The sequence below is a fragment of the Uloborus diversus genome, chromosome 6 (assembly GCF_026930045.1).
Source record: "Uloborus diversus isolate 005 chromosome 6, Udiv.v.3.1, whole genome shotgun sequence".
NCBI lineage: Eukaryota > Metazoa > Arthropoda > Arachnida > Araneae > Uloboridae > Uloborus > Uloborus diversus.
Window position 1 is genome coordinate 27,389,918 of NC_072736.1, and position 23,213 is coordinate 27,413,130.

The following is a 23,213-nucleotide window of genomic DNA, read 5'->3' on the forward strand; positions in this document are numbered from 1 at the left end:
TTCTTTACTTTAAAGCAATTTATCACGCACTTCACTATAGAATGGTGTAAATTAACTAATTTAGAGACATTTCAAACCAATTTACTGCTACTGTGAGGAAAAAAAAAATCAAATTTTGAATGGTGTTTTTTGTTTTTTACGAATACTAGCCATTTAAAAATAATAAGCAGAATATTAGGGAATAAATAAACAAAATATTAAAGCGAAATGACTTAACAGTGTCAACACAATGCTAAAAAAAAAGAAGACAGGTGATAATTTTAACCATGAATTTATTCGAAAATATTGCAGTGTACGATGATTTTTGTGGCATATTATTTCTCTGTCTCTACGGTTTTTGACAAATTTCAAAAATAAAAAGTAATATTTTGAAAACACTACAGGGTTTTCAAATGGCATAGGAATGATGTGAAAAAAAAATTAAAACTTCATATTTGAATTCATTTTCGCGTTATTTTGATTTTACTACAAAATTTCAAGGTGTACGAACACTTTTGGGAGCCACTGTGTGTCACAAAACAACAAAATCCATGCCTATTTATATGCAAATACATTAATTTCTCAGAGCCAGGGGCAATTACGCCTTCCAGAACCTCCTCAATGACAGCCTGCATCTTCACACCATGCCTGTAAGTTTATGATAAATCAAGACAAAAGATAAGAGGAAATGAAAATTCACCACTCACACATCGACGGAAGAAATCCCTTGGGCTCGGTCCGCGTGATCAGGAGCCAAGAGAAAGAGGTTCGTGCACTGAGGTAGCTGGAGAGAGGACAGGATCGTCTGCAACAAAACAAAAGCAATGACTTTCAGTAATATTTCATGTATTATATACGTCTAAAATAAAGATATCCGAATTAGAATTAAGTAGACCCTCGTTTAACGAGGGGGTTACCTTCTACGGAAATGCAGCGTAAATCAAAACTGCGTCAATTAAGACTTAATAGTAGTGTTAAAATAGAGGTTATTTTCCAGAGATGAAAAAAAAAAAAACTTCCCTGTAGTGATAGATAAGTATTTATAATAAGTTTAATGTGTATCTGTTCTGATACATATCGTTGCCACAGAGCATCCCAGAAATAACGCTAAGATATTTTACTGTTGCTCTCAGGCGACGATATACACAATGTGTACACAGAAAACATGAATGAACTAAGTGTCGATAAAAAATGAAATGGTTATGATATTCTTTTAGTAGCCATTAATTATTCTTCTATGCAGTTTTTGTGGGCATTAATGCTTCCATGATCACTTCCGTCATTTTCATGACGAAATCTTCCGTTTCTTACAAATCAGAAATATCATTCGTCATTGTCAAGGAATGGCTCAAAATTTTCAGTGTTAAAGCTTTTGGTTGTGCATCATCAGCGTCAGTATCCTCGTTGGCTTTGTTCTCCATTGTCACTTCTCTAAAAGCTCTTCTTCCAGTCCGCTCTACATCATGTGAGTTGAATCCCAACAAAACATAAATGTGAAAAAGAAGCCAAGTTCGGTTGAAATGAGGTGCAGGAAAGACGGTGTCACCGACAAAAAAAGTTCAGATCTAAACAGTTACCAAGTTCCATAGCAGTTCCTCATAGAAGTTGGCTTTCCCCATGTTCTTCAATTCACTTAGAAAATAATTTTTTACTTTCTTTGATATTGGATTTTAAACTTGCGGCATGTTTTAGTCATCACTATTTTTTTTAAATTTTTTTTTCAAACTTGCCAAGTTTTAAATCCAATATCAAAGAAAGTAAAAAATTATTTTCTAAATGAATTGAAGAACATGGGAAAAGCCAACTTCTATGAGGAACTGCTATGGAACTTGGTAACTGTTTAGATCTGAACTTTTTTTGTCGGTGACACCATCTTTCCCGCACCTCATTTCAACCGAACTTGGCTTCTTTTTCACATTAATGTTTTGTTGGGATATCATTACTTTTTGAAAAGCTAAATCAAAGGTTATGTTCTAATTTAGACAGTTATAAATGCAAAAGCGTATATTACAAATATATGATTTCCATTTTTTTTCCTGCTGTTATGGTGCACTGGTTTGCGGTTTCTTTTTATTAGAAGTTATGAAGATATTTTGATAACTGGGGACTTGGCACGATTGCCAATTTTGGGCAATAATCATTTGTTTTCCCATTTATCAGCAAGGCCAACATACATTAGCTCTTGGTCTTTGGCTTCCTCAAATTTGTCGACAATTAGGAAAATTGCTAAGACTCATCACAAAATCTGTCTGGAGTTTCTTTATTGTTCGGAGGGATTATCATAACGTAGATCGTAAAATATGCAGAATTTGCGAAAATATTTCTCAATTGTTGAAGTTATTGCTGCTATTTTTGCTCCTCCTGTAAAATTTTGCATTTAATTGGGATCTAAAGTTTTTATAAAATTTTAAAGCCGGTTATTTTTGATTTTAAAGGCTTAGCTTTAGATTTGCCATTTTAATTATTTGATGGATCATTTTTCATTTTAGCGGAACTTAAAATATTGTTTCAAGCCCCATTTTGGTTAGAAATTAAATTGGTAATTTAAAACTTCAACAACCTTGTTTTTGGCAACGTTTGACGAGCCCATTTGTTTTGATTTATTTGGCGAAATATTTTGCAAATCGCGCGGTAAAGTGATTACGCCGTGATGCTTATAAAAAATAGCACAGTTTTTTGCTATTTTAATGTAGTTTCTTGACTTTTAAGATTTTTCCCTTTACATATGCATGAAAATCTATCTTTATGCCAAATTTCAAGTGTGTGAGACACTTGGAAGTTTGTAAACATTTTGATGAGTGAGTGAGTCAGTGTAAAAAATGACACTTTTCAGATAGCAATATTTTCATAACTATAAAAGATACATTCATGAAATTTAGGATTATAGGTCTGCTAGGCAGCTCTATTAGACATACAAAATTGCAAGCACGTAGATTTAAAAGTTTTTGAGAAATGAGGGAGTCAAAAGTTGCTTGAAATGGTTCGTGTAAGATACACACTGGCAGATGTGTCGCCTGATTTCCGAACTTGGCTGACACACTGCCGTGTATTTAAATAACTTTACTTCTGCAAAGAGCTCTGGAATCGATCGCAAAAAACGTCCCCGGTCACCAGTGGCGTAGCTAGGGGGGACGGAGGGGGCAGTCCAACCCGGGGCGGCAAATTGACCCTTTGATGTAAAAAAAAATGTATTTTCTAAATAAGGAAATTATGGTTTTAATCTTATACTGCATGCAAATAGAAAACCCCTTTTTGAAGCACTCAAAAGGACAAAATAACTTTTCTGGGGCATAATGGACAATTTCTGTAGTTTTCAACTATTCCAAGAAAGTGACACCACAAACGAAGTTAAGTGCGGCTCAAGTCATTTCAAACCTAACTTTCCCAGAAAAATATGCGTGTTCCAACACTCAAATATATGATTGAAAGATGGATAATGATAAGAAATTCTCTACCTGACTTGAGCTGCACTTTTCTTTGTTTGTGGTGTCATTTTATTGGAATAATTGAAAACTAAAGGAATATTTAAATATTCTACTCTGACCCAGAAAAGTTATGTCTTTTTGAGTGCATTATGAAAAGTGCATAGTATTTTTTTTAGAAATTTGTTATTTAGACTGTAGAGGTTAACTTCAGAAAGAGGAAAACAATGAACTTTTCCAATTTTTGTTATAAGAAAAAGCTTATACAGGGTTTTAAGAGAGTTTCTTGAAAGCCTGCTCGTGAAACAAAAGCTTCCCCCTTTTTTACATCAGGAAAATGATGACAAGAGTAAGAAGAAGAGAGGAGGTATAAAATTTCACACGAAACATTTTATTGCTCATCACACTTTATATGTGTCAGAGTTTGCTTTGATTTCCCACTCTTTACAAGAGTTCTCTGCTTCAAACAAAGTATAAGGGATTCCCATTTTCTTGCTTTTGAGAGTGGAAAATCTATCCGACAATTTTGGATCACATGTTAGTCTATTCCTTATGAAAGGTAAGCATATTTCATTTTTCAACATTTGGTTTAGACCCTCATCTTATCCAAACATAGTATAAAAATGCATTTTAATGTATTCGGTTTCAAATAATTTCAGTTGGAAACTTGTCCCACCCCTACTCTTTAGTCTAACAGAGCTAAAATGTTTTTAGGCGGGAGAGCGCTTTAATATCTCATCTCTGTTTCTGACATCACCAAAGATAGTTCAGAAATACATTTTTAGACCTCAATGTTGAAAAACTGGGCTAACCCCTAAACCCTAACCATGCCGTTTCCTCTAACGTAACAAATACAGTAAAATATATATTTAGGTCTTTAATTCTGAAAACTTTCCTGGAGAAAATTCCTACCCTCTCTTCTAAAGTCTCCACATCTAGCTTAAAATTAAGTTTTCAAAGCTTCGATACTTCAATATCAATTTGTGATAACAGCATTTGAACCCTGACTGTCCTTGATCTTCTAACGTGATCAAATATAGCCTAAAATACGTTTTTAGGACTTCCATTTTGGAATTTTTCCGAGAGAGATATCTTAATCGCCCTCCCCTCTCACCTAACATCTCCAAAGATTAAAATTGCATTTTGAAAACTTCAATTTTGAAAAATTTCCGAGAGAATAACTCTTTACCCCTTTGCCTAACTCTGCAAAAATAGTCCAAAATTTTCTTTCTTAGAAATTTACGTGAGTAAGAGAGCTCGCTAACCCTTCCTTCTGACAGATAGTCTAAAATGAACTTCAGCTTTGAGAATGATTTCTATAGGGAACCTCTCTCTGTCCCCTCTTCTGCTAATATTATAAAATAAAACCCAAAGTCTGACGTCAACTGTGGAAATTTTTCAGGAGAGAAACGCCTGGCCTCACAACATTTTTTATGCCATTAGGGAACCCCTCAACGTCACTTAAGACAGTCTAGAATTGCGTTTTTGAGACTTCAGTCACGAAAAATTTCCAAAGAAAGAGACCCCAACCTTCCCCTTTCAACCAAACCACCGAAGATTCCCTTAAAATTGATTTCAATTTTAAAAACATTTCAGTAAGAAACCTCAGCGCCCTCTCGCACCTAACGCCTACAACTTCGTCAGAATAAGCAAGCAATTGTGTTGCCAAAGATAGCCTCCTAAAATTACATATTTCAGAGCTTACAATTTTCGCATTGAGTATCCGACCATTCCCGATTACCATGACTTTTCTTAAGTAAGCAGCACCTTAAAATCGCAAAATTTCCTTTCGTTACTCACAGATCCCCTAATGTCAACAAAGAAACACTAAAAGAGACTAATTTTGAAAAAAATCGGAAGCAAGCCCAACTGGCCCTTTCCAATAACTTTACTCTAATTGCGGTTTTTGACATAAATTTAGCAATTTTCTCCAAGTGTGGCCCTTATCCTTCCCTTGTTCTTCTTTTGAAAGTATATAAAAAATAATTAAGTCTTATTTTTTTCTTCTATTAAATTTCTAGTTTTAATTTAAAACCTTTGACAGTTTTATGTATGAGCTATTTCACAACAAAAGGGCGGCAAATTGAAGAGCCGTCCCGGGCAGCAAACACTAGCTACGCTACTACTGGTCACCCAAGCTCGCTTATTAGCACTCTGAAATACAGTTTATTATGTGTCATCTGCAATCTCAGTTTGGATTTTGAAGGAGGTGAAAATTTAATCTGTTTGCAAAGCTGCATCCGGGTAAAATCAGAACTCATCCGCCTAAAATAAACCCGTGTAAAACGAGGGTGTACTGTATTAGTGTACATTATACGGAAGATTAAAAGCACTGATCTCTAAAGCAAATTTCTACATTTTTCTTCAGTTTCTAAACTTTAAATTTTGCAGTTAATGAATTTAAATGTTCCACATTGCAAAAAGATTAGCTTGGTCAAGTAAATTAAGTTGCAATGCATAATTTATCTTTTACTTTTTAAAAGAAAGTTTTTGGTTGGTTGGTTTATTTTTAATGGCGCTAGAGCCTTTGAGGGCTATACTGTGCCAAACGATTTTTTAGAATAAGTTATATACATAAATATAAAGTCAGGATATGATAAAACTAAGTGTGTTTTGAGGAGTAAGGTATAAACATGATCAGTTTAAAATAAGTAATAAAAAACATGTAAACATTAAAAACATGAAAATAACGTATGAAACAATATGTTGACAAAAAACTTCGAATAACAAGAAAAGGGCAAAATCACATTTTGCAAAACAAACACTAAATTAAACAGGAGAAGAAAATCTCCTGGAGGAAGGAGTACAAATTGCAATGGGGTGGGCCCCCCAGCAACTCCTTCAAAGATCGATAAAAATCATTAAAATATTTAAAGCGAATTTGATTAAAATTTGGGAAGTTGCTTAAAATATGCAACACTGTTTGATTTACAATACTTGTAATGCATATCTGAGTTGGTTCGCGGCATAAAAGGTATTATGTGTGAACCTGGTACGCCCAATGCGAAGTTGAGTTAATAAAACTTGTTCTCTCCTGGTAAGTTGTAATGATTGAAACCTGTCGTCGAGGGCTGGATCGAATACAATTTATTTTGTGTTTTAAGATTCCAGGTCCGCTGCCAATGCATGTTAAAACACTCAGATATTGCGTTTTTAATGTCATCAAAAGAGACACTATCATCAACCAGGATATTTGCGACTTTGGCAAATATCCTGCAAAGCTTTTGTGTAAAAAGAATTACAACCATGACAGAAAAATAGTTGATTTATAAGTACTATCTTTTTTAAATGACCCTAATAATAATAATAAAAAAAACTTGCAACTCCTTTCTCATGTGCTATAATATCTTTACACATTATTAGACATAACTATTGATAAATCAGAGATAGTAGCAGCAAAAAAGAAGAAAAGCCTAAATCTCACGTAAGTAAATAATCCATCAAAACCATTCTAAAATTTATTTTTTAGCACAATCTAAACACCTTATTGTATTACATTAGTTCAATATGAAATTCATTGCAGTAATTTTTATCTGATTAATAAGAACATTAAGTTAAAAAATAGAAAATTGTCTTGACTATACTGTAAAGATAATAAAATATTTAAGATATCTCCCTTTGATATCTAATTGATAATTACAAAATACTACCTTTGCTTGTAAAATATTTAATTATAACTAATCAGCAAAAATATGATCAGGATTTGGAAATGAGAGATAAAAATTTAAAAATAAAATTTTAAGAATAAATATCCATTACTTCTTATTATATTTTTTAGTTATGGCCCTTTAAAACGTTTTTATAACTATGCAATAATATGTTTTTCATTCCCTCAGAGAGCATCCTTTTACTGCTAATTTTATCATCAGAAAAATCAGAGGGAGATATTGAACGTAATAGCTTCTTTTTAAACATAAATTAATATTATGATTTAAAAAATATTATGCAGACAGAAATTATAATAATATGCAACCAAATCCAAGCATTTTCTTTTAGCTTGGAGCTCCATTATTGCTAGCAATTTTAAATTGTCAGCACTAGTGAAAAATAAGGACTTAGAAGGATTTTAAGGACCTAGAATAAAAAATGAGTGTTTTAACAGTCCTTTTTTGAAAAAAAAAGCAATGAATTTCTAAGGACTTCCAAAGACCGGGAGAAACTCTGAAAAATGGCAAAGACTTACATCATCTGTTGCAGGATTTGTTTTCCAGCCAAAGAGTTCTTGTCTGCAGGGTGGCACACCTAGTTCTACATGCAATGCAGTTTTGATGGCAGCTGTATAGGGGGGAGGGGGATGAAAACTATCAATAATGAGTTAGAAACTAACTAAGCATGTTTATGAATGTCATAGAAATCATTTAAATATACCACTGTTGTTTTCAACAAAAATAATAAGTACCATGTTGAAAAGGATCATTCCCACTTCTTAATCATATCTTCCATAAAACAATTTTTGGAGAGAATTGAAGAGACCATGTTCACAACATACAAACTAATTTATTTTCTACACCCTGAAACAGTTTACATGACGGCAGCCAATTTGCCTTTTTCCCCCGAATAGTGGTCAAAATTATGCCCCATAAAATGCTATCCCGCTATTCGGTCAGGAGATATGCCAGTGATCCTTTGACAACTGTCTATAGCTATATGAACTCAGGCGCTTTCTGCCTTTGTGCAGTAGGCAATCTCGGAAAGTTCCATTACGCAATTATGGAGATCCCAGTTATTAATCATGGGATCCCTTTGAAGTGTTCGGCAATGTAACCGCTTGGATCATATGATTTCTTACATACCATAATGTTTTAAAATCTGCAGTATACCTGGGAAAAAAATATCATAAAACTGTTTATCTTCCTTTCTTTATACTAGTGTAGATTAGCAGAACAAGCAAATTTTAACTTTTTGAAAACATGTATAAAATGAAAAAAATTAAACAATAGTTTGAAAATGTTTTGTAATGCACTTCAAAATATCTTGAGAAAAAAAATTAAGATTTGATGCTCTGGTATCTTAGGCACTTTATGCATTAAATTGTTTTTCAATTATTTTGATCAGATGCTTTTTCATTGTTAAACATTTAATCTGCATTCAAAAGAGGTTTCTTATAATTTCAAAACACATATATGCAATAATTTGCAATTTTTATGCTTCATTACTATTGTTTTTATTATTTTAATTTAGGGAATTGCTTATTGCAAAGAAAAGCCAACAATTTTGTGAAGGATCTGCTTTTGCATTTGTACATTTTTTGAAGGGTCTATTCTGGGTACTAAGCAATTGTTTGGAACTAAATGAATAATAATGAATTGATAAATTTATTCACAAACTGTAGTGAAAAATCACAGCATCTCTACACTACTTTTTAAATTAGAATATAATCAACACTGCAAATCCCAACTAGGGAAGGAGCAATGTAAGAGATTTCTCTTTTTCTTTTCTGAAGAATAAGTTTTCAAAAAGTTTAAGAGACTCTTCATTAATGTAGAATCTACAAGCAAGTTGAACTCTATAGGAAATATTACTTTAGCATGACAGTAAGTACTTAATGAAACAACAAACTTAACAAAGCATTGGGAAATCAAACAATCAATGTTTTGATACCATTAATGTTTTGATTTCGAAACGATATGGTTCGGTTTAGAAGATAAATGTTACAATTTCAAACATTAAAATTTTGTATTCAGTAAATTACCACCCATTAGCCAGGGCTAAAGCAGAAATACATGAAACACACCACCTATGACTGAGCTGGCGGTGTGTTTCATGTATTAAAATTTTTATTCAGGAAACAGAAGTTTTGATTTTGACCATAGATGGCTTTACATGCAATATACCGACAGCCTCGTTATGTCATCCAGAAACTCAAATTTTATTCTTGTTATGATCTCATCAGCCTGGAATAAAGAATAACCGAGACGGAGGCAGATGTCATCTCTTTGAGCTGAGAGTGCGAACAAACTGGTAGATAAAGTAAATTCACCTCACCAGCGAGAGTTTGCTGACATTGTGCACAGTCTCTGGATGGGATAATCGGGCCGTCGGTATACTGTACATAGTTCTGCCTTTACCCTAGCTTAGGGATGATAATTTGCTGCTTATATACATAAAGTGCTTTGTCACCAACGTAACTTTTTTTGAACAGATCACTCACCCACTGGTTCTGAGTCCGGCACCTCCAGAGGGAATGTGTTCTCTTTGTACTGTACGCTGAAGTTGAGTAGTCGCGATGCCAGCTGCATGGACTCGTCCACCAAGTTGGGCATAGAGGGCAGTGGCTCCATGGGTGGAATTGGTCCTGCAGCATTACCAGAGGGGACACTGCCCACTTCCTCCACCAGGTCCATGGGTAGTTCTGGCTCACGCTCTGAGGGCAGGGTCTGGGATTCTTCTGGCATTACAGAGTTGATGGCATTCTAAAGAAAGATTTTAAAAAGGATTAATGAATCTATAGAGGATAAAGAAACTTATCTCAGCTGCAGTATTAAATTAGTTATCACAAGAAGAAGAGGGAGGGAATAATTTCAAATGGCGGATGCCTATACAGGAGAACTATCTCAGGACCATTTCGCAGACAGGGCCAATGCCCCTGAAGCTTTGGCAAACATTTAAAACTGCATATAAAATTTGAAATAAGTTTTGTGCATTGTTGTACATGTATCGAAGTACTATGCACATGAATGGCCTTTTGGAAAAGCAAACATTGGCAACATTTGAAAAAACATTTTACAGAAAATAACAGCGTACACAAAAAACCACCATCACTATACTTGAAGTTTTCAGCTTTCTGCTTCTTGTATCTTTTTCGATCCACATCAAAAGTCATAATGAATTTCAGTGCCATCTAACAGCCTAGTTCAGTCATCTGATGTTAAACATTAATACAGATCCATTAAGCAGATGCTTAACCTTATTTTATGCAATTATTCTCTACTGGTAACTCCTAACAGAAGGTGACTCAGCAACAATTTAGATCCCACATCCCTCTTCACAAAATTTGGTGTTGCATTAACTGTTGTTTCACAAAATTCCATATCTTATAATTAGCCCTTTCATAAAATTTTGCAGCTTAAACTCAGTCCCTTCACAAAATTTCATTTGTAAAAACAGTTTTCATAACTTTTCAGGTTAAACAACTTGCCTAAAAATATTCGTAAGAAAAAAACCCTCCCCTTACAAGGCATTATCTGCAAAGTCCTTGGAGCAAAAGAAGTTTTAGATTAAGTCTGACAGATAAAACTTCTCTGTTTAATATGATTAGATTTTTTCACAAGAAAATAAAATAGGAAAATCCTAAACATATATGTTTTTCTTTTTCTTTTCTTTTTTTTTCAAAAATGTAAACGAAATTCAAACATGCTCTCCCCTCTGAACCATCTGTCAAAAATAAATAAACAAATAAAAAAAAGAGAGAGAAAGAAAGGAAACTCTCAAAATTATTCCTCTTCCTTTCCGGAGATTCAATTTCATTTAATGTGTTAGCGCACAAGTGAAATCATGGGCGAGTTGATCTATTCCCATGTAAATGACAATCTTTGGAAAAACTTACTTTGAGCCAAAGGCATGCGCACCAGGGTCACCGCGATATCCCCATTAGATCAAAAAAAAAAAAAAAGAAGACGAGATTAAAATAGAGCACCATAATGTTTTGCTTTAATGTGCAGGCTACTGAAATGAGACTGAATCAGCTGTGGCTGACTGGCAAGGAAGCTTCTCATAACCGCTTTCTACATCACGCACCCAATCTTCATTTCTTCTTCAAGTATATACGCATTTTAGTTGTGTTTTTTAAAAAACGGTTTCATGAAATGGTGCTGCAGAGAGGAAGAACTTATATTTTGCTAAATCAAGCTAGGCTAATTTGAATGGGAGCTCTAGATTTCCTAGCAATCATATCAAATGTACGAAATTTGTTGATAAAAATTAAGACTGTTTCATCTTGTCCTTGTTCCCATCGTGCTTCACCTGAACATGTCCTCAAATGTACTGGCACCCCTGTGGAACTGCTGTGGAGAGATAAAGAGCATGGACTTGCGGATTTACTTCTGCTACATAGTGGCGCAGCGAAGGGGGAGGGGGTTAAAAAAACCCCAGAGCCATTCATTGATTTTAACATAAATGCAAATTCTAATACAGTAGTTTATGTATACGAAAGGGCTGTTTTGATCAAAAATCCCCTTTTAAAGGTATTTTTTAACCAAAAACTCCCTTTCAGAAGGAATTTTTGATCAAAAAACCCCTCTAGAAAGTATTTTAGATTACAAAAAAAAAGTATTTTTCATCAAAAAAACTGTTTGGCAGGTATTTTTTCTCAAATCAAAAACCCTCTCCAGAAGGTATTTCTGGCTGCGCTAGTACTTCTACATAATATTATGTACTTGGTTTAAGTGCTCTGAATATGGGGAATTTGAAAAAAAGACGTTTTTCTTTACAATGCCAAGAGGCTCTTGTCTTCAGAAAGAGAGACTGAGAAATTAATATTTGAACCCACTTAATAACAGGCCTACCTCCATCCTCCACTAGTAGACAGATGTCAGCAGTTATCTCCACCTCTTTAATTTTGAGTTAGTACAGAAGGAAAGTTAGTATAGAAAAAAAAGTCTCAAATATCCAGCACCTAAAGAAACTGCTGGTGACAGATCTTAGGACTTTCAGAACTAAATTTAATGAGCATGGACTACACATAATTGGCTAAAAAGGTCCTTCCTTATGGTACTCCCTGGATTTTAGAAACATAATGTAATTATGCCATTTTGTATCAATTTTGTTGTTTTCCCATGTAAAATGAATTTACTATAGCAAACTGAGACAGTTACTTTCTGCATGAGTACACTGCAAACTCATTTATCCAAACTACTAAAAAAAAGGACTAAAGGCAATCTGGATAATCCGGGTATCCCAGCTAATAAGCAAAGAAATTCCTTAAATAAGAACTTTCCGTACATTCTGAGAAAACAATTCATGTTTTGTAACAAAATTGAATAGAATCATTTAAAAAATTTTTTTTTTCACCATTTCTTAATGAAGAATTGATCTCCTGTCTTCTGTTACGAATAAGTGTTGCATTTGAATGAAACATTGTCACTCAAAAGTAAAAACTTTATCATTACTAGATCAAAATAGAAAGTGAATGTTTCAAGTACAAACAATTACGTTTTTTCTTTTATTATTATTAAAAAAAAAAACCTATGTGAACACTTAGTGGATTATCCGGTAATCGGAAAAAGTGAGGGACACAAATACAAGGTTCTACTGTAGTTCAGAAAGATGCAAAAGGGTAGTGCATATAAATTTACCAGCAAATTCCAATTGTGAGCCTCTAGATTCATGATAGCTTCTCCAACATCATCAATGCCAGTGCAGGACTAGAAAAATAAAATAAACCATCAATATCATGAGAAACCTTAGTTTTATTTTTATATTGAAAATAATAGAAAGTTTCAATTAATGGGCAAAAAGAATCATTAACAGTATTTTGGGAACAGAAGTTACAACAGAAGAGCACATCAATTCTGTGCCATTAGAATGGATAGTAATTTACATAATAAATTTAAAATTAAAAGTTTTACTTTAGTGATTTGCTTTGGTATTTTTTAGTAACACAAAAAAGGAATTTTGTATTGCAGTTATTGTATGGTTTACAATTTCCTTTGAGTTCAAATTTGCTAAGTTGTGAGCTTTTAAAAGTGCTCAGCTTATTTGCTTTTAATGGAAGCTCAACCAGGACGTGTGATAGTTCTCGAAAAAAAAAACATATTTATTTTGTGTAATATCAAGAAGATACAAAGTTAAAAGTAACTTGTTTATTATGGTTATGATATGGGCAGTTCTCAAAAGGTGGGAACAAAAAAGTTAACTTTGAGCAATTTCAAAAATTTTCGAATTTGACATCAATTTTGATTTTATTCTATAGTATGCATACCTAGAACACAATATATGAACATGAAAAGACAGCAGGTATTTGTAAAAATTGTTAATTAGCAAATTAAATCAGCAATCTGTAGGTAACAGATTTTGGACATCGTTTTCCTGTAGGTAACGGATTTTGGACATCATCATAACGTAAGTTTCACCATTTTTGACAATTGTTAATCTGATTTTTAACTTTTCCAATGAAAATTTTATTTACTACTTTTTAAATTTTGCAATTTAATAATAAAGAGGATATTAGTGAAATACTACATGCTGCTCCTTACATTTAATAAAGTTTTGGAATGATTTTGAAGAAATTGATGCAAGGTTTAAAAAAAGCTTCAAATTAAAAATAATACAATTGTAAAAAGTGACATCAGTTTTAATAATGAATATTTTTTCTAATGTCATAAGAATTAAAATGATGTCTAAAAAAATTATTGAAGAAAGAAATTCGTATTTCTATTTGGAGATCGTTAAATTATGTTTCCAAAAGAAAGAAGAGAAAAAGAATTCTAAAATAATAAAAGCGGAAAAAAAAAAAAATTGCTAGCGCAGGTGATAAAGTTGCCAAAACTGGTACAGCTGACGATAAACTACATTTTTCAAATTGGAATTCCCCTCTGGTAACCTTTAGCTTATCATATACTGTGTTGTCGCCAACGGAGGTTTGCTTGGCGATTTTAGCGCAAAATGGCTTTCGGTTCGATCATAAGCAGCCATGTTTCTACTGTAATTTATGTATTGTTCAATGTGTAACATATTAATTATGCAGAATACCAATGGATTAAAGAAGATAACATTATAATAACGCTTTTTATTGAGGTTAGAAGACAGTAGATCATCAAAAATTATGAATAAATGGACAGAATTATCGGCGTCAAGATCGTAACGCCATTTGGACATCTCACATGTACGTTTAAAAAAAATTATTTTTCTTCTAAGATACTGCATAAAAGCTTATGAAAACACTTTTAAACAATTAAAAATTGATTCCGAGGCTCGATAAACACCTTTAAAATGAAAACATCATATACTTAGTTCTCAAAAAATAGCATTGTAAAGATCGTAAATTTTGGACATGCATCAAATTTCAAACTTACCTTTTTTTTAAAGTCGTTTACAAAGTGAATAATCTGTCTTTACTTTTGTTATTTGTGTAAAATATTAACAAAAAATTATTCAGTGTAAGATTCATACCTTTAAATTTTTTTTGAAACGTATGGAAATAATTTTTAAAAAATTTTCTTTAATGGTACATTTGCTCAGTTAACGTTTTGGTATGTCCAAAATTGTGCCTTTTAGCAAAGAAAATATTTTTTTAAGGGCATTTAAAGAGCATTTTTTCCATAATTTATGTCAATTCTTGTCTCTATACAGTATTATAATTTAACTCAAAAATTTTTGAGTTAACTAAAATGAACGTTATTTGGTGTTGAAGCTTCAAAGTTGAGGTCTGTGTTTGCTCCCACCTTTTGAGAACTGCCCATATATACAATGACATGTTAAACGATATATTGAGAATCACTCTTTACAATATTAAGTAGCTCACAAGGGCGCCTATATAGGGGGCAAGGGGGGATTGAGCCCCCCTTTGAAATTAGAAATTCCTTGTTTTTAGTACTTTTTATTTGCAGAAATGTAAAAACATTTCTTATCCAGTCATTAATGAATAAGTTATTATCCAATTTTAATGACTCTAATCTGTTTAGAAATGTTTTCATGGGGAAAATATCCTGCTAAACCATGGTTAAAATATCTGAGTCCCCCTTACAATTTTGCATAAGGGCGGCCATGGCTCATAATACTTTAATTGACTTCAGAATCAAACATTATAAGTCAAAGTATGAAACGTTAAACATATAGAGCTATGATATTCATGTCAAGAGCAGTAAGCCGAAGCTATCAGCAAAAACGGATAGACTCAACTGAGCTGCCGAAAAACAACCAAGTCTGACTAAGGTTGAAATTGAAAGGGAAGAGAATGAGGCGAAGTGCCGGGAGCTTAAATGCTACTGGCAATTTGCATATTCTGCTGACACAACCTTGTTGCAAGAAGAAAAGAACAAATGAGAAAAAACTAATGCAAATTAAGGTTGCCAATACTTTTGGAGAATAATTTACTTCTTTTCGTAACAGAATTTCTACATGGCAATGACAAATGAGGCAATGAGAAGAAAAGGGATGCAAGTGGTCAAATTAAAACTTTGGAGATAACCAGTACAAATGGTAGGTGGACCTCTTCTCTCTCTGGGCAAGAGATAGTACTAGTAGCCCTAGTAGGTGCTGCTGTACAGAATGATTTAGGAAAAATATTCAATGAAAGCTTACCTAGGATGTTATCTTTAAATGCATTTTACTCAAAACTTGAAAATTTCCACTTACATCCATCCCTTTGCTTCTCACTGCCTCAAATGACTCATGAAAAATTGATTAAATTTTTGTGAAATTAATATTTAGCTTTGCTGACAACAAGTAAAGTACACAGGACACTTTATCAGCAAATCCTATTTTTTCAAAAAATTTACTAACTATAGTGTTTTAAAATTTTATTTTTAAAAAAAGTCTTCTTTTTTACCTGAATGCGCATGCAAAGGAGGGTAATGTTTTTATAAGTCTATGTATGTATGTTTGTTCCTATGTGGCGTTATAGGGGCTAAATGCTTTGGCCAATTTTGGTAATTCTCACGTTAATCTATTTGTCTTAACTTTGGCATTGTCACTAAACACATGACAGTAATCAAAACTCACCATATTAACAACCAGTTGCCATTTGTCAGTTCGGGATCGTGTCCCACGCTACCTGAGTGCGACACATGCAGGCAGCTTTAGCTGCCTGAATTTTTTGTTTACTAATTCTACAAACTGGGGCCTCAGTGGCCGAGTGGTATAAGAGACTGATTCTCACGCTTGAGGTGGTGGGTTCGACTCAAGTCCTCGCTCCAGATGTACTTTCCTCTCTTTCTGATGTAAATCCATGCAATAAGCACCAAGAGAAAGAAAGTCTACTAATTCAATTTTCATCTCTAACATGTTGCATTTGTTTTTGTCATGATTCATGGGACTGAGTATCGTGACGTGTACTTTCTTGACAGGCCGTTTAAGTTTTGTGAGAAAGATTTAACTGACGACGTTCCCTTGCTCGCGTCCTCATGCAAGGCTGTATATAGCTGTGTCGTGGTTGACTTAAGTTCGCGCATTTTTGCTGAAGGTCAAACACATGTAGCTTATAGCCGAGTTAGGTTCCTAGAGGGACTAGTCATCAGTAGTTTACACCACCGCAAGTTACCTGATAAATCTCACGATACAAACTCTCTCAATGAAATGACAAGATTGCAAAATGTACCTTCTTATTATCACAATAATTAAGTCAATAAAAAATAACTAAAAAGTGTAAAATAAAAAATTATTAAACAAAACAAGAAGCTCAACTGCATAAAAACACAATAAAAAAAAAAAACTAAAAAGAAAAATGTAAAAGCCCAGTAGTTTAGAATGTTATTAAGTACTACTGAATAACTACACCACTGAAATAGTTTTATAATCGTACACAGATAAGACAAATCATAAATTCAAAAGCAGAATGGAAGCATCAACAGTTGGGGCCCATTCACATTTTACAGGGTTCCTTCTTTCAGAAAGGAATGGGAGCTGACTGTTGATCCTTCTATTCTGCTTTTGAATTTATGATTTCTCTTACCTATATATACGGTTGTAAAACTATTTTAATGGTGCAGTTTTAATGCAGTAGTACTTATTAACATTCTAAACTACTGGGCTTATACACTTTTCTTTTTAGTTTTTGTGCAATCGGGTTTTTTGTTTTATTTAATAATTTTTTTTTGAGATTCACCCTTGCGACACCCTTTCTACTTCCAAGCCCAAGTATTCATTCTTGCTTCCATAATGCTACAATTTTATTTAAAATACCAAATGTAAAAACATATTTGACAAACTTTTGAGGCATATTTTCTTTCATTCAATGTGTGAAATTCACCTCGCAAGGGTATTAAAAATCTTTCTAATAATGATCTCCCACTACAACCAGAAGCTAGATCTACCCATGGGCAGTGGCACAGCAAGGGAAGGTCACATTCCAGAGCCTTTAATTTTTTAACACATTTTAATTTCACATGACCAAAATTGTTCTGCAAGTGCTTTAAGGTTTGTATACATAGAAACATGATCTTTTCATCTTTTCTTCATGCTAGATTTCTTCCACCACATCCAAGAGCTGTGGGCCTCTGACACTGTTCCAAGGATCTCAACACATAAGAAGTGGCATTTTTCTTCAGAATAACAGCAGCATATGGTAAATAGTGCCACCAAGAGATGGCTACACATGATGTTGAACAGAACTTTTTTTGCCAGGCAGCTGCAGGCAGACAAAGATCATTTTCTGTAGAATTTTAGAAGATTTCTGCAAATATTTTTTTAAGAAAAAATCTAAAGTTTTTGCAAATAACCCACAAAATTCCACATTATGCGCAAATTTTCTAAATAACTAAAGCTTTGGCAAACATTTAAAACTGCATATAAAATTTGAAACAATTTTGTTTTAAAAAAAGTGTCATTTGTGGGAATTTTAGATTTTCTTCTTATTTGATGAAATTTGCGGAAATTGAGCAGAATTTCTGAAAAATTATTTCTTTATTAAGAAGATATTTTCAGAAAATAAGCAGTTTCTGCAGAAATCAGTTGAATTTTTAAAGAAAATTTGTCTGAGGTTTCCCTTCATTTTTGAACAGAATTGTTCAGAAGTTCAAGCATCTGTTCAGCAAGGCACATTGTAAATTCAGTACCTAGAATTCTGCTCTTAGGCTTAAAATAGTGGTTTCCTATACATGGTAGACTTTTATGCCCCCCCCCCCCCTTCTCTCAGGCAAATGATTGAGAAAATGGACTGTTTCTCTTGGAAGCTTGCAGAAAGAAGACTGGAATACCTGATTTTAAAGTTAGTGACCACTTAGTTCTTTAATATGCAATTAAAGTAGGCAATCAGCACACAAGAAAACTCAAAAATACAACAGCTTTCATGATTTTAAATCCCAAGATAATCTTGAAATGAGGAAAAATAATGACTACAATCGGATTGCAGACTTTTAGAGAAGTTTAACCAGCTGCAGTTTTCCTTGCCAATAAGAAAAACAGTTTTGTGAATGCTTAAGGCTTGATAAATTGACAGTAAGATGGTTCAACAAAACAAACATTTCTCCTAGATAACAAATCACCCTTCAAAATTTTTAGACTTGTGGCAAGTAATATACTGGAAGAATTTCAGCTTCCTATTTCAACAAGAGAATGCTCAAGCCCTACCCCAAACTTCATACATATGGAGAGGGAGGGTTAAAAAAGTACATTGAACTGAAAAAAACAATGCCACATATCAAAACATACACTATATATATATATCTCAATACATAAAAATCTTCTGTGCGGACGTTTGTCACCATAAGGCTTTTAAACAGCTGGACCAATTTTGATCAAATTTTTTGTGTGGATTAAGTTGTGGCAAGCATGGTTTCGAAGCGCGATGGATCGAATCGGAAACGTTTTTTTTGATTAATTAATTTAAACATTGGATGGTTATATCTCCCAAATGATTAATATTTATTTTGACCTATTGTTGAGCAAGCATTGACATTAATATTTAACCCGTTGCCAAAGGAAAATAAGAAAGCCAACTCTGCTTTTTGTAATGAAATTTCTTACTGTGACATGTCAATTGAGAATAGATAATACGTAGAGAGAGAGAGAGAAGCCTTCATTTCTTGAAAGCAATGATTTTAGTCCCGTGATATAATATTTTAAAGTTAAGTACTGGAAGAAATCGGGTTTCATCCAGTAACTCGATCAGAAAGTACCGTACATAGCAACATTTGTTTCTCGGCTCAAATCCATCTGAGTTTTGGCACCAATGGCAAGGATTAACAAACTAATAAGTATATTATTAAAGGAAAAGACGGTGGACTTTAAAGACGAAACAAATTTTATTTTAGTCAAGATAAATTACGACAAAAGACCATTGCAGTGGAAGACTTTTATCCTTGGCGGAAGGATCAAATTAAGCAATATATGAAGGTCATTCAAGTACACAAGGAAAGATAGTAAGTGAGACAAATGCTCAGAAGGAGAGCGGGATTTAAAAGTTTTTGTTCAAAAGATCAGACCGCTAATCGGTCGGAGTTCGCTTCGCTCACTGATCGGCTGGATTACAGTAACTTGGTGGCTTGGCGACTTTGGCCACAAACAATAGAGTTGCGGGATTATTTGTTTGCATTTTAAAGCTACTGTTAATGTAATTTATAGTAATTTTTTGTTTATTTGTCAAAATTTCAAATTGCAAAGAATTGTTTTTGGTTCTTAAAGAGTATTTAGTCATGTTAATTGAAGAATGTTCATTTTACATCGGAAAGGGGGGGTGTTTCGCTCATTCAGGGAACTGTTTTTACCTTTATAATTTCTTTAAACAATATCCTTTCAATTGTTTTATTCTTTTTCATATGGGGGACTTTGCAGCGGGATTTGCCGTTTATTTTAACTGGGGTAATTAGTTTTTTACACTTAATATCTGAGGGCGATTTTTATCCTTTGAGTATGGCTGAATTAACAAATCATACAATTTATGATGAAGATCTTTCAGTATAACACAGTAATTTTCATATTCATTGCAATAAAATAATTACTTTTAAATGTTTCTGAACTTGGGACATATTCTATACTATAGCTAATGTTAAGTTACGGGGTCATTGAGCACCATCTTAAAAGTTAATAAGAAGCTATATAACTTTTGTACAGCATAATACTATGGTAAGTCTAAAAAAACTTGAAAAAAATAGCTGGGGCCCTGGACTTTAGCTCAAAAAATTTTTTTGAACTAACCTAGCATACAGCCTCTCACTTTTTCATTTGTATCATAAAAAATTCATATTATTCACACTTTATAGGGTCAGACGGGGCAATTATGGGTCAAAATACCATAACATCTTAATATTTTCTTAAGTATAAACGATAAAATGATTTAATTTAGCATGGAGTAAGCTTACACAATTTAAAAATTATTCAAATAATCCCTTTACCTAAAATTACATTATTATTTATTTTATTTAAATTAAATGAGTGACCAGGAGTTACCCCGGATCGGGGCAATTATGGGTCACACATGGGGCAAATATGGGTCACCCCCCTTTTTTAAAAGTAATCCATGTCAAAAGTAACTAACTATCCTAAAATATCATTTCTTAGTCCACTAAGAGACTTTTTAAAGACAAAAAGTTTTATGTTTAAGAAATAACACATTATAATTGAAATAATTTGATGTTACTCTTACTCGCCGACAATTGGCTATTGCTCTTTACTCTAAGCCCACAATTGGCTGAAGATATTTCTTTAATAGTTGTATGCTATCTTCATCATTCATGTTTCTATCAATTGCAAGGATTTTTCTTTTCAATTTCAATTAACTAGACTGAAAAAAATTCACTTATTTCAAATTACTTATAGAAATATCTCGCTTGAACAAACTAAAGTTTCTGACACCTTGTTCCAGAAAATTCATTTCTGCTTTTTCTTTGTCCAAAATTTAAGTTACTTTCCCATTGTAGAATATGTTGCTTATCATCATACACAACAAAGTGTATCTGATTTTCAAGTACAGAATGAATTCGGTTATAGCACCATCTTTTAACATTTTAAAAATAGGATTGTTTTTGCTATTGTGTTATTGCAAATTCTTCCTTTGTTTTTTTTTTTCGTTGTCATAAACAATTCCAAAATAAGCTCATTTTGCATTTAAAAACTGTCTATATCAGCTTGTTGAGGTATTTTTATTTTTTTGCAAGCAGGGTTTTTCTCATTGACTACATTTGTGAATTTGATTTCTCTTGCAGTTACAAGATAGACATTACTACATTTGTGAAGTGAATTTGATTTCTTTTGCAGTTACAAGATAGACAAGCGAGTTTGATTTGTTATAAGTGTCGAATTTGTCTCCTTATTTGGTACTAAAGTGATTTGCATTAATTTGTTACTTATTTTGCTTTCTGATATATGCCATAATTGCATGATGCTGACATAAATTATCTTCAAAGCTGAAATTTATTTGAAGGGCATGATACTTAAGCAGCAATTAAAGATGATAAAATATCTAATGTTGCACTTGGAGCATTGAAATTTCTTTTTAAGTGAGAGTTTGGCAGAGAAAAGGATAAGTTGAAGTTAATACTTATATTATTCACGTAAAAATAAATAAAAACATCTAAAATATCAGAAAATATACCAGAATTACTCCGGTAAACTGGGGTATAAATCAGCATATTTTATGCTAACTTTTTTTTAAAAAGAAGAAAAAATGTATGTAGGTATGAAAAGATTAGACCATTTGTTATTAAAAAACAGCACCAACAAAATTATTCCCTCAACACTGTTTCACCAACACGAATCTTGAAAAAAAGCATGATTTTCTGAGTCAATCTTTTTTGAAGATGTTTTTATAGAAGTATGAAAACTATTTTTTCTCTCTTATTTACTTCGCGGTTGCATTGTTTTTGACCTTGATATAGGAAAATTGAATGTATAAGGATGACTCGACATAATTTAGTTTTTTTGCAAAAACATTTTTTAACAGTAAAAAGTTAATGACCATTATTTACCCCGGAAGGAGAGTGACCCATAATTGCCCCGTGTGACCCTAATACTTAGATTTATCAAAAAAGAGATCAAATGCAGATAACCATGTTATGCGAATAGCTTCTTAAGAGTTATAAAAGTAATAACTTAATGCACATTCTTTTTTTTTTGAAATCAAAACACCTGTATAGGTAAATAATCGAATAGAATTCAACATTGAATTTAGGTGTTCACAAAATAGCAAACAACTGACCTAACATTGGTTCAACCATCTTTACAAAGGATGACATGGCAAAATCAACAAAACGTTCGTTCCGAATTTATTTTAATAAAATAATATGACTATTAAAAACTGAAATGTAATCTGCAATATCAAAGAAACCCATTGTTTAAAAACATGCTTAACATCAAATATGGTAGGTATTCATTCTTATAAAACATGCAAATGAAGCAGGCGGTAAAAAGTATTTTTAGCACATTAAAGAACATAAATTATACGACATCGTTTCATTTAGATACTAAAAAAAAATCTTTGAAAATTTCTAATTCAAAGAGAGACTTTAAAGACCATATCGCGACAATTAAGATAGCCTTCAAACTTCCAGCAATCAACAGATAAACAAAATTCGCAAGAAAGATTTGATCCTTAACGAAAAATGATAAAAACTGAAATTAGACAGTGTTAGCATTCATAAAAACATGAAGTTGAGAAAATGAATATCCAATTAAATAATTAGCATAAAAATATTCATTACATAACGCAACTTTGTATTAATTCTTCAGCAAACAAAGGGTACGGGTGATTTCAACTGATCCGAGAAAAATATGTCACAGTTGCTACATTTGATTGAAATAGCAAAGGAATTATTGAAAGTAAAAACTTTCGAACATAACATAAACAGAGGCACGTTTCCTACAACACAATAGGTTCCTTCAAAAAGCAGTGTAGCAAATCGAGTCTATAGTAACTATTACTGAGAGAAACACACCTGAAAATCAGCTAGAATTTGTTCCCTATTTTCTTCCATGGTGTTATGTGTACTTTAAAATAAATTAATATTAGTTTTCTAAGTAATATTCATTGGATAAAACACTAACATAACAGTCTGCATTACAGATACTTCAATTTCGGACATCAGCGACATCTATAGTCAGCTGTGAAAGTTCATAAAAAAAAAGAATATCATTGGTTGCGTTCGATGAGCGCCGGTAGCTCACCGGTTAAAATAATGACGTCACCTCCAATGCTTTAGCATTAGCCGACGTCACTATTTG

General features: G+C 32.9%; 1 protein-coding gene across 1 annotated transcript; it reads right to left on the reverse strand.

Annotated features, from left to right (window-relative positions):
* Positions 1-682: 682 nt before the first annotated feature.
* On the reverse strand, positions 683-23,072 carry LOC129224295 (FAS-associated factor 1-like). The gene is made up of 5 exons (XM_054858727.1): positions 22,928-23,072; positions 12,695-12,763; positions 9,553-9,814; positions 7,585-7,676; positions 683-784 (listed from the first exon to the last, which is right to left on the reverse strand). Exons 1-5 carry the CDS (start codon positions 22,964-22,966, stop codon positions 683-685), a joined length of 564 nt encoding a protein of 187 aa, XP_054714702.1. The 5' UTR covers positions 22,967-23,072.
* Positions 23,073-23,213: the final 141 nt, after the last annotated feature.

Excerpts from the sequence above, each read along its gene's own strand:
- LOC129224295 (XM_054858727.1), bottom strand. The coding sequence starts at position 22,966 with ATGGAAGAAAATAGGGAACAAATTCTAGCTGATTTTCAG. Across the intron at positions 9,815-12,694 it reads CTCACAATTGGAATTTGCTG|AATGCCATCAACTCTGTAAT; the intron begins GTAAATTTATAT and ends ATCTTTCTTTAG. Across the intron at positions 785-7,584 it reads CAAATCCTGCAACAGATGAT|ACGATCCTGTCCTCTCTCCA; the intron begins GTAAGTCTTTGC and ends GTTTTGTTGCAG.